The sequence below is a fragment of the Heterodontus francisci genome, chromosome 4, assembly GCF_036365525.1.
Source record: "Heterodontus francisci isolate sHetFra1 chromosome 4, sHetFra1.hap1, whole genome shotgun sequence".
Classification (NCBI taxonomy): domain Eukaryota; kingdom Metazoa; phylum Chordata; class Chondrichthyes; order Heterodontiformes; family Heterodontidae; genus Heterodontus; species Heterodontus francisci.
In genome coordinates, this window is record NC_090374.1 from 38205992 (window position 1) to 38218369 (window position 12378).

The following is a 12378-nucleotide window of genomic DNA, read 5'->3' on the forward strand; positions in this document are numbered from 1 at the left end:
TGTCGCTCTGGCAATTCTCCATGAAAAGATCTGGCGAGGGTATAAAATAGGCCTGTTCTCAGCAAGAATTAATGATGATGCACAATATGATGCAAGACTTCCTGAATATATAATGGGCAATGAAAGGAAGAAGCATTGTTCAATCAGAATGTTTGTTCCTCCTTGTCTTGATTGTTCTGTTTTTAACATTTTTCTTAATTCAGTTTAAACTCATGAAAAGGAGGGATATCTGAGCTGAGCAAAGGAACATTGTTTTCAACTTTTTTCACCCTTGTCACTGTTGAGTACTCATTGGTTGAATGCAGGATAAAACTTCTCTCAAAATTTCATCCCAACCATTTCGCACAAAACAACATTCCTGTGACTTAAACAAGCCTGCCAATTATTTCCCATAATAATCATCCATGTGGTCCAAGCAAGACTGCCAATCCAATCTGAATTAGTTCTGTATCACCAATTAATTTGGTACTATGGATTTATGGTCAGGAAGATATTGATTAAGACTGCCCAAGCTCTGCTACTTTAGCAGGCATGATTTGAAGAAAAAAACCTCTCCCTTTAGCCTTGAAAGTAGACAATTGAGAGGAGACCTTATAGAGACATTTTGGTATTAAATGGTATTAATATGGCAAATCCAGTAAAATACTGTAAGGTAGCCAAGACATTAAACATGCATTAAATCATTTTACCTTATCACACACAACCGAGTACGTGAGACGAAAACAGAAAATGATGCAGGAAGGTATGCCAAAAACATCTTTTCTCTCTACCTATTTGTGTTTCCACAACTTTCTAGTTTTGTATTTGCAGTTTTATTTCCCTTTTCTTTAAAAAGTGACATAAGCGAACAGGTCAATTCTGACAATTATTTATGAGCAAGGTCTCCACTCATGAAAAGTCCCTCCACTCATGAGTTAACTAACTAAGTAAACTTATTTCTGAATGATTCGGTTAGTGTCAGCACATATTGATCATATCAAACAAACACCTAGCACATGCTACTGCACATTCTGTTTATGATATTACCTCAAGAAAGACAGTGCACAATATTTTTGCAACAGCTTGCTCACTTCACTGACAGGCCGCCACCGGCGGCCTCCCACCACCAGATGGCGAAGATGTTCAGTGTGTTCAACGTCTCGTATCATCTTTGTGACCTCACAAAACTTTAGCTCACCTTGACCCCTCAGTGAGACTGGCCTTCTGGCTGTCTGATTGGACAAATAGGCAAAGGGCGGCCGTCGAGAACCACTTAGTCATTGGTTAGGTTTGCTGTCAATCAAAGCAGGATCGCGTATGCGTATTAGGTCATGACGCTGTGTTTTGGAGGGTCTGCAGGTCCAGCCGGAGGAAGCAGTGACTCGATTTGCCCGGTACAGTATCCGGGTTGCATAGCTGCAGGGTGGGACTGGGAGAGGCCTCAGGGTGTGGGTGCTGACCGTCTCCCGGTGGGGTGGGATAGACTGCTGTCTCTTGTAACCTTAGTAAGTTAGTTCAGTTACCACAACACAGGCCATGACACCAGCTGTAAGATGATAGTGAGAACTTTGTTCTGCATCTGTTCAGCTTCCTTTGAAGCTTCCCCCCGTCCGAGCCCTGAAATTATCATCTTTCTCTAGTTTCCTCTCTGTCTCTCTTCGTGTTCTGTCTAAGCTCATCTTGTCCATACAGCCTACCTCCTGCTTCCCTTGGCCCAATTCCCATCGAACCGCTGACTGTCCAACTTCTCTTCAGGGCCTGTAAGTTAGTTGATATTGTAGTGGTTCCTTCTCCTCTAATACTGCCCCTCCCTCCACTTCAAATCTGCTGCTGTCATCCGCCCCCCCTCAAAAAACCCAACCCTTCACCCCTCTGTCTTTGCAAAATACCACTACATCTCAACCTTCCTTTTCTCTCAGCTCCTTGAACATGTCACCTCCCAAAATACATACCTAATTTGCCTGCAACTCCATCTCTCCAATTAGGTAGTACATGACTGAAATGGCCCTTAAAGTCACAAATTACATTTTATGTGACTGTGGTAAGCTAGCCCTTCTCATCCTTCCTGACTTGTCACCTTCAACACAGTTGATTACACCATCTTACACCAATGTCTCTTTTTGTTGAGCTGGATGGGGCTTCCCTCATCTGATTCCATTCTTATCTAACTGTAACTAGAGAATCACTTGCAATGGCTTCTTTTCCTGTACCCACACTGTTACCTCAGGTGTCCCCCAAGGATTCCCTTCTATTTCTTATCTCCTTGCTGCCCCTTGGCAACGTCATCCAAAAATACAGTGTCAGGTTCCACATATATAACACCCAGCTCTACATCTCAATTTTTCCACTGCCTCTGATTTGTTGCACGGCTTGTTTTAGGAGTACTAGGAGTATCGTGGTCAGACCATACCACATTCTCAACTGACATCCAAATGCATGATTGTTCCAGTTTGGGTCACTAGCTAGCAGTCAGAAGTGGGTACCTTGACTTTTTTGCTCCCTTAACTGAGGTGCTGAGATCTTTTGTGGTCAACGCTCCTTCAGCAATCGGGAATGTGCCGCGCAGGGGACAAACAGGCTGCACACAAATAGCAGCCCCTTTGAGATGTGTGGCTGTGAGGCAATCTAATGGCAACATGTTTTTCCATACACAGTAAAGGGGATTTGGAGGGAAATTTGGTCATGGTATCTTTTCAGCTACCCTGACTGAGAGATAATTCAGTAACTGTCAAGTTCAGTGACCTGAGCAGTCAGCAAATTGCTCACATTTAAGGTGCAGATAGAGGGAGATTCCTTCTAATTTCCTGAAATCTTGCAGGTGAACATTGGGCTCCCAGTTAAGGGTCTGCTTCACTGGTACATCATTCAGGCTTTGAGTCAGATTAATTGCTGACAGGTAGCTTACCTATTTGAGCATTGAACTGGCACGGTTTGAGCAGGATTCCAACAGGCTCATTAAAGCCTGTTTGGGTTTCAAGTACAACATTTATTCTCTTGACCATCGCAGTTGCTTAATTCAGTATTGACTGTTGAATTGAACCATAGGCCTTATTTGTATGGCTCAGTTGCATGCTTTCTTTACCATGATGGTCCTAATGGGTGAATAGCATGCCGCTGCCCAGTCTTGGAACTCTTCCTATTTTTAGATTTGTTAATTGCCTGTGGCATTGCTCATGGATAAAAATAATGAGATTCACCCTACCTGTATGACTGTGTGTGTGTATAGGCACCTCTTTTATGGTTCTCTTGATCTTTCAGTTTCTGCAATTGTCTCCTTTTCTCTGGCTCCTTTCTCCTGCATGTCTCTCTCTCTGCCTCTTCACGTTTCTCCCTTTTTCTGACTTTCTTCCATTTTGATGATGCTCCTACACTCTGTCTTACATTCTTTTTGTTTCCCTGAATCCTCAGAGGCCTGAAGGCAAAGGTAAGGCTCCAGATTCTTGAAGCCAGTGCTCTAGGTATTGGTACAATTGTGACTCTCCAGAAGAGTCCAATCATCAAATAAACATTGACTCAGTTGGTCAAGAAAGCATACAGCTGAGCCATACAAATGTATTAACTGCACATTTAATTGCTCTAATACTGAAATGATATAATGTGGAAATCTAGGGTTTTCAAGACCCTTGCAATGCAAAAAAACATTATGGCTGATCATTGATCATGCCTAGCTTCCGCTTTGTGAGTAACAGTGTCACTTTGTCTTTTATTTTAGCTTGTTTGACATTAATCTGAACAATGAGTGCAACGCAATGGGATTTTCCTTTGGAGCTTTGTTGCCGGCCTATGGCCTTTGTAGCTCTCACAGGCCTTGATGTGACTTATAATGCTGTGCATCGAGCAATTTGGGATGCATTTTGTGCTAATAGACGGGCTGACAGAGTCCCTATATCGTTTAAAGTACTTCCTGGAGATCATGAATACCCGAAATGCAGACAAAAGGTAAGGAACTTTTAGTAGTGGGATGATCTTCAGTTTGTATATTGCAAGATGGAGCGTTTGGCTTGATGGATGAAATTGAGTATTATGGGGTGATGTTGAATCTGTATTCTATGAATGCAATAATGTGCTTGAAAATGTATGTTAAAATAAGGGAATAGTGTATGGAAGTTTAGCTTTATTTTCCTCCTCTTCCTGTAAACCTATTAAGACTTTTGGACCCCTCGATAGTGCAGTGGTTAACCCAGTGAACAGAGCCACAGAGATCTGATAGATGCAACAGTAGTAGACTCGCCAACTTTAAGGGCATTTAGACATATGGATGAAAATGGAATAGTGTAGGTCAGATGGTTTCACAGGTCGGCGCAACATCGAGGGCCGAAGGGCCTGTACTGCGCTGTAATGTTCTATGTTCTATGCCAGTTTAACCAATCGCAGCTGGGTTACAATGGGGGTTTAACTTGGAAGTGGAGAATTCCTGCTTTTTAGCACTGTTTAGTGATCTTTCCCAAAGTGCACATGTACAACATGCTACTAAGATAGGGTCAGGCTTGGCTGTGATAAATTTCCATGGTTGAATAACATTTGACGGCCATTGGTGAAATTGACCAGTAAAAATCACTTGGACTGCTGGTATACCGTTACCTGTAGAAACAAACTCCCAGCATGATGTATCCAAGGAATATTGGCTAGAAGGAGAAAATCATGTTGGGGAAGTAGAGGGCAGGGAAGAGGGGGATGGTGGCAACAGGCCTTTTTTTTTTGGAAATACCCTCCTGCTACATGTATGCATGTTGACAGCTTTGCCATGAATTGTTATACAGGGAAGAAAAGCTTTGAAAAGTTTTATTTTACAGTATTGCTGTACTGGGAGAAGAAACTGGTTCATGTGGTCAACAATAATTTTAAATCGAATGGTATATTTTTGAGGGGCTGAATGGCCTCCTGTTGTTCCAAAAGAAAACATTTATTTTGTAGGGCCTTGCATTTCAGAATTGCTTTGAGAGTTATTTTGGAATTAAATTACTGTTGGGCAGGTAACTGTGATGACTATTCTTCTCATTGCAAGGCTCTGTAGCAGCAATGAGGATGTTGCAGAGCATGTCAGAACAAATGAATTAGTTCTAGAGGCAAGTATGGCAGCCAGTCTAGCACACAGCAAAAGAAACTGCTCCAAGGTAAATGACCAGTTTGTCTGTTTTCATATGGTGTTGGTTGAAGGAAGAATGTTGATGTGGATGCTGAGAACTTATTGTTTAACATCTGCTGAAACCATTGCCACAGGCTGATTGGGCCTCTTAATGACTGGGCCCCTGATAATGCAGTACTTGCCCAGTACAGCACATGTCTCTCTAATTTGGATGGTCATATAACTCTCAACCTTCTGATGTCAGTTTCCCATCTCCCTCAAGTTCTTGTATCTGTTGTCGCCATCTACCTCCCCACAATTATCATTCAGCCTGGTTTCTGTCCGAACCATGACATCTAGGCTGTCAGTCATCAGTGATTTCTTGGGTGACTAATAGTGGTGGTTTATTCCTCCTTGACCTCTTTGTGCTCTTTGATCAGATGGAATATGGCATCCTCCTCCACCGTTTACTTCCATGACAGCGCTGTTGCTTGATTTCACTTGTAGTTGTACCAGCACGTTGCTTGCAAGTTCCATCCTTGTATTCTTGTCTATATGTTACTCTGCAGTGACATTATTCCCAAGAATGGAATCTGCTTTCTTGGGTATCTGCACCTCCACCCTTGATTCCATACTGTTCTGTAGTCAGACTGCCTGTTCAGCATCAGGTTGTAAATGAGGCAGATTTCTTGCAGCAAAACCAGTTTACTCTAAGTTCCAGTTCCTCGCTATAAACTTTGCATCCTAGCTCCTGATGCCATTCCCATTTTTGAATGTTCTCTCAAGCTCCATTCTATGGTACACAATTGTGCTGTCTGCTTAACCCTGAGCTGAGCCTCAAACCGTATATCTTGTCCATTGCCCAAATTGTCTGTTTCTGTCACTGAAACTTTGCCTATCTCCAACACTATGGCACCCAGCTCCTGCTTTAATTTTCATCCATGGCTTTACTTCAACACTTAGCTTTCTAATATCCTCCTTGCTGACCTCCCAAGCTGCACTTTAGCTTGTCTGGAATTCAACCCCCTGAATTTTATATTTCACAAAATCCTGCTCTCCTATCTGCTGACTTGTTTTCTTCGCTGTCTCACTCTTTCCTATCTCCCCAACCACCTTCAGCCTTATGTGCCAGCCTGTACCTATTACTGTGCATTTTCTGTCTGTTTTTTAAAAATTCATTCTTGGGATGTGGGCGTCGCTGGCCAGGCCAGCATTTATTGCTCATCCCTAATTGCCCTGGAGAAGGTGGTGGTGAGCTGCCTCCTTGAACCGCTGCAGTCCATTTGGGGTAGGTATACCCACAGTGCTGTTAGGAAGGGAGTTCCATGATTTTGACCCAGCGACAGTGAATGAACGGCGATATAGTTCCGAGTCAGGATGCTGTGTGACTTGGAGGGGAACTTGCAGGTGGTGGTGTTCCCATGTATTTGCTGCCCTTGTCCTTCAAGTTGGTAGAGGTCGCAGGTTTGGAAGGTGCTGTCTAAGGAGCCTTGGTGCAGTGCTGCAGCGCATCTTGTAGATGGTACACACTGCTGCCACTGTGCGTCGGTGGTGGAGGGAGTGAATGTTTGTAGATGGGGTGCCAATCAAGCGGTCTGCTTTGTCCTGGATGGTGTCGAACTTCTTGAGTGTTGTTGGAGCTGCACCCATCAGACAAGTGGAGAGTATTCCATCACACTCCTGACTTGTGTCTTGTAGATGGTGCACAGGCTTTGGGTAGTCAGGAGGTGAGTTATTCGCTTCAGGATTCCTAGCCTCTCACCTGCTCTTGTAGCCACAGTATTTATATGGCTACTCCAGTTCAGATTCTGGTCAATGGTAGCCCCTAGGATGCTGATAGTGGGGGATTCAGTGATGGTAATGCTGTTGAATGTCAAGGGGAGATGGTTAGATTCTCTCTTGTTGGAGATGGTCATTGCCTGGCACTTGTGTGGCGCAAATGTTACTTGCCACTTATCAGCCCAAGCCTGGATATTGTCCAGGTCTTGCTGCATTTCTGCACAGACTGCTTCAGTATCTGAGGAGTTACGAATGGTACTGAACATTGTGCAATCATTAGCGAACATCCCCACTTCTGACCTTATGATTGAAGGAAGGTCATTGATGAAGCAGCTGAAGATGATTGGGCCGAGGACGCTACCCTGAGGAACTCCTGCAGTGATGTCCTGGAGCTCATATGATTGACCTCCAACAACCACAACCATCTTCATTTGCGCTAGGTATGACTCCAGCCAGCGGAGGGTTTTCCCCCTGATTCCCATTGACCTCAGTTTTGCTAGGGCTCCTTGATGCCATACTCGGTCAAATGCTGCCTTGATGTCAAGGGCAATCACTCACCTCACCTCTTGAGTTCAGCTCTTTTGTCCATGTTTGAACCAAGGCTGTAATGAGGTCAGGATCTGAGTGGCCCTGGCGGAACCCAAACGGAGCGTCACTGAGCAGGTTATAGCTAAGCAAGTGCCACTTGATGGCACTGTTGATGACCCCTTCCATCACTTTACTGATGATTGAGAGTAGACTGATGGGGCGGTAATTGGCCGGGTTGGACTTTGTCCTGTACACAAAAAAGGACATATCTGAGCAATTTTCCACATTGCAGGGTAGATGCCAGTGTTGTAGCTGTACTGGAACAGCTTGGCTAGGGGCGCGGCAAGTTCTGGAGCACAGGTCTTCAGTACTATTGCCAGAATATTGTCAGGGCCCATAGCCTTTGCAGTATCCAGTGTCTTCAGTCGTTTCTTCATATCACGCGGAGTGAATCGAATTGGCTGAAGTCTGGCATCTGTGATGCTGGGGACTTCAGGAGGAGGCCGAGATGGATCATCTGCTTGGCACTTCTGGCTGAAGATTGTTGCAAATGCTTCAGCCTTATCTTTCGCACTGATGTGCTGGGCTCCCCCATCATTGAGGATGGGGATATTTGTGGAGCCACCTCCTGCAGTTAGTTGTTTAATTGTCCACCACCATTCACTTCTGAATGTGGCAGGACTCCAGAGTTTAGATCTGATCCTTTGGTTATGGGATCGCTCTGCTCTGTCTATCGCATGCTGCTTACGCAGTTTGGCACGCATGTAGTCCTGTGTTGTAGCTTCACCAGGTTGACACCTCATTTTGAGGTATGCTTGGTGCTGCTCCTAACATGCTCTCCTGCACTCTTCACTGAACCAGGGTTGGTCTCCTGGCTTGATGGTAATGGTAGAGTGGGGGATATGCTGGGCCATGAGGTTACAGATTGTGGTTGAGTACAATTCTGCTGCTGCTGATGGCCCACAGCTCCTCATGGATGCCCAGTTTTGCATTGCTAGATCTGTTCGAAATCTATCCCACTTAGCACGGTGATAGTGCCACACAACACGATGGAGGGTATCCTCAATGTGAAGGCTGGACTTCGTTTCCACAAGGACTGTGCGGTCGTCACTCCTACCAATACTGTCATGGACAGATGCATCTGCGGCAGGCAGATTGGTGAGGACGAGGTCAAGTATGTTTTCCCCTCTTGTTGGTTCCCTCACCACCTGCCGCATACCCAGTCTAGCAGATATGTCCTTTAGGACTGGGCCAGTTCGGTCAATAGCGGTGCTACCGAGCCACTCTTGGTGATGGACATTGAAGTCCCCCACCCAGAGTAGATTTTGTGCCCTCGCCACCCTCAGTGCTTCCTCCAAGTGCTATTCAACATGGAGGAGTACTGACTCATCAGCTGAGGGAGGGCGGTAGGTGGTAATCAGCAGGAGGTTTCCTTGTCCATGTTTGATCTGATGCCATGAGACATGTCCAGAGTCGATATTGAGGACTCCCAGGGCAACTCCCTCCCTACTGTATACCACTGTGCCACCACCTCTGGTGGGTCTGTCTTGCCGGTGGGACAGGCCATACCCGGGGATGGTGATGGCAGTGTCTGGGACATTGACTGTAAGGTATGATTCCGTGAGTATGACTGTCAGGCTGTTGCTTGACTAGTCTGTGGGACAGCTCTCCCAACTTTGGCACAAGCCCCCAGATTTTAGTAAGGAGGACTTTGCAGGGTCGACAGGGCTGGGTTTGCCGTTGTCGTTTCCAGTGCCCAGGTCGATGCCGTGTGGTCATTCCTTTTTATTGACTTCGTAGCGGTTAGATACAACTGCGTGGCTTGCTAGGCCATTTCAGCGGGCATGTAAGAGTCAACAACATTGCTGTGGGTCTGGAGTCACATGTTGGCCAGACCAGGTAAGGACAGCAGATTTCCTTCCATGAAGGACAGTAGTGAACCAGATGGGTTTTTACACAATTGACAATGGTTTCATGACACTGGTTTCATGGCCATCATTAGACTAGCTTTTTAATTCCAGATTTATTAATTAAATTCAAATTCCACCTTCTGCTGTGGTGGCCTTTGAACCCATGTCCCCAGAGCAATACCCTGGGTTTCTGGGTTACTAGTCCAGTGACAATACCGCTACGCCACTGCCTCCCCTGTGCCTACACTCTGGCACTACCTTCCTAAACATGCAATTAGGACTCATGGGATTTTTTTTTTTTCTTTGGCCTCCTTATCTCGAGTGACAATGGGTAAGCGCCTGGAGGTGGTCAGTAGTGTGTGGAGCAGCGCTTGGAGTGGCTATAAAGGCCAATTCGAGAGTGACCGGCTCTTCCACAGGTGCTGCAGAAAAATTTGATTGTCGGGGCTGTTACACAGTTGGCTCTTCCCTTGCGCCTCTGTCTTTATTCCTGCCAACTGCTAAGTCTCTTTGACTCGCCACACTTTAGCCCCGCCTTTATGGCTGTCCGCCAGCTCTGGCGAACGCTGGCAACTGACTCCCACGACTTGTGATCAATGTCACAGGATTTCATGTCGCGTTTGCAGACGTCTTTAAAGCGGAGACATGGACGGCTGATGGGTCTGATACCAGTGGCGAGCTCGCTGTACAATGTGTCTTTGGGGATCCTGCCATCTTCCATGCAGCTCACATGGCCAAGCCATCTTAAGCGCCACTGACTCAGTAGTGTGTATAAGCTGGGGATGTTGGCCGCCTCGAGGACTTCTGTGTTGGAGATACCGTCCTGCCACCTGATGCCAAGTATTCTCCGGAGGCAGCGAAGTTGGAATGAATTGAGACGTCGCTCTTGGCTGACATACGTTGTCCAAGCCTCGCTGCCATAGAGCAAGGTACTGAGGACACAGGCTTGATACGCTCAGACTTTTGTGTTCCGTGTCAGTGCGCCATTTTCTCACACTCTCTTGGCCAGTCTGGACATAGCAGTGGAAGCCTTTCCCATGCGCTTGTTGATTTCTGCATCTAGAGACAGGTTACTGGTGATAGTTGAGCCTAGGGAGGTGAACTCTTGAACCACTTCCAGAGCGTGGTCACCAATATTGATGGATGGAGCATTTCTGACGTCCTGCTCCATGATGTTCGTTTTCTTGAGGCTGATGGTTAGGCCAAATTCATTACAGGCAGCTGCAATCCTGTCGATGAAACTCTGCAGGCACTCTTCAGTGTGAGATGTTAAAGCAGAATCGTCAGCAAAGAGGAGTTCCCTGATGAGGACTTTCCGTACTTTGGACTTTGCTCTTAGACGGGCAAGATTGAACAACCTGCCCCCTGATCTTGTGTGGAGGAAAATTCCTTCTTCCGAGGACTTGAACGCATGTGAAAGCAGTAGGGAGAAGAAAATCCCAAAAAGTGTGGGTGCGAGAACACAGCCCTGTTTCACGCCTCTCAGGATCGGAAAGGGGTCTGATGTGGAGCCACCATGTTGAATTGTGCCTTTCATATTGTCATGGAATGAGGTGATGATACTTAGTAGCTTTGGTGGGCATCCAACCTTTTCTAGTAGTCTGAAGAGACCACGTCTGCTGACGAGGTCAAAGGCTTTGGTGAGATCAATGAAAGCAATGTAGAAGGGCATCTGTTGTTCGCGGCATTTCTCCTGTATCTGACGAAGGGAGAACAGCATGTCAACAGTCGATCTCTCTGCACGAAAGCCACACTGTGCCTCAGGGTAGATGCGCTCGGCCAGCTTCTGGAGCCTGTTTAGAGCGACTCGAGCAAAGACTTTCCCCACTATGCTGAGCAGGGAGATTCCACAGTAGTTGTTGCAGTCACCGCGGTCACCTTTGTTTTTATAGAGGGTGATGATATTGGCATCGCGCATGTCCTGTGGTACTGCTCCCTCGTCCCAGCACAGGCATAGCAGTTCATGTGGTGCTGAGAGTATAGCAGGCTTGGCACTCTTGATTATTTCAGGGGTAATGCTGTCCTTCCCAGGGGCTTTTTCGCTGGCTAGAGAATCAATCGCATCACTGAGTTCCGATTTGGTTGGCTGTATGTCCAGCTCATCCAAGACTGGTAGAGGCTGGGCTGCATTGAGGGCAGTCTCAGTGACAACATTCTCCCTGGAGTACAATCCTAGTTAGTGCTCAACCCAGCGGTCCATTTGTTTGCGTTTGGTCAGTGATTATGTCCCCTGATTTAGATTTGAGGGGGGTGATCTTCTTGATGGTTGGCCCAAGAGCTCTCTTAATGCCATCAGACATTCCTCTGATATTTCTGGTGTCTGAGGCCAGCTGAATATGACTGCATAGGTGTTGCCAGTAGTCGTATGCGCAGCGCCTGGCTGTTCTTTGTGCAGCGCTTCTGGCTGCTTTAAGTGCTACGGATGTTAACTCGCTGGGGGCTTTCTTGTAGTTCAACAGTGCAATGCGCTTAGCGGCTATGACAGGTTCCAGCTTTTCATTATGAGGTTGAAACCAGTCTGCATTTCTCCTCGCACTTTTGCCGTGGGTGGTCAAAGTTGACTCATAGATGGCGTCTCTGATGTGGGCCCACTTGGTCTCAGCATCCCCTGTGGGAGTGTTTTGAAGGGCTGACAGAAGTGAATTAAAAAATTTTTGTCACAGCTGTGGGTGAGAAATTCTGCTCGTGTTGATGCGCGGGTGGCCCTTCTGCTTGGAATGATGCAACTTCTTTGGTCTGAGTCTAACCTTGCTGCACACCAGGGAGTGGTCGGTGTCGCAGTCCGCACTGTGGAAGCTGCGTGTGATTTGAACACTGTTTAAGGCGGCTCGCCTTGTAACAATGAGGTCTAGCTGGTGCCAACGACGCGATCTTGGGTGCCTCCATGAAACCTGGTGACAGGGTTTAGTGTGAAAGAACGAGTTGGTGATGCAGAGGTTATGATAGGTACACAACTCAAGCAGTCTGTGCCCATTCTCATTCATCCTTCCAACGCCATAGCGCCCAAGGCAGGAGGGCCATGAGTCATGGTCGGCCCCAACCCTGGCATTAAAGTCCCCCAGCAGGAATAGGTGTTTGGTGTTGGGGATGCTGCTAATGATATGGAGTTCCTCGTAG

The 12378-nt window shown here is 46.5% G+C and overlaps 1 protein-coding gene across 4 annotated transcripts in view; it reads left to right on the top strand.

Annotated features, from left to right (window-relative positions):
* trappc11 (trafficking protein particle complex subunit 11) overlaps positions 1-12378 on the top strand; it is a 104311-nt gene that overhangs the window by 26590 nt on the left and 65343 nt on the right. Inside the window, exons 1-2 of one of the 4 annotated variants that reach the window (XM_068029359.1) lie at positions 1264-1373; positions 3692-3918. In XM_068029359.1, coding sequence (XP_067885460.1) covers positions 3715-3918 — 204 coding nt within the window. In that variant the 5' untranslated portion in view covers positions 1264-1373; positions 3692-3714. Of the gene's footprint in view, positions 1-1263; positions 1374-1464; positions 1485-1523; positions 2455-3691; positions 3919-12378 lie in introns of those variants that run through there. The other 3 variants (XM_068029363.1, XM_068029361.1, XM_068029360.1) reach the window with 3 other exon arrangements.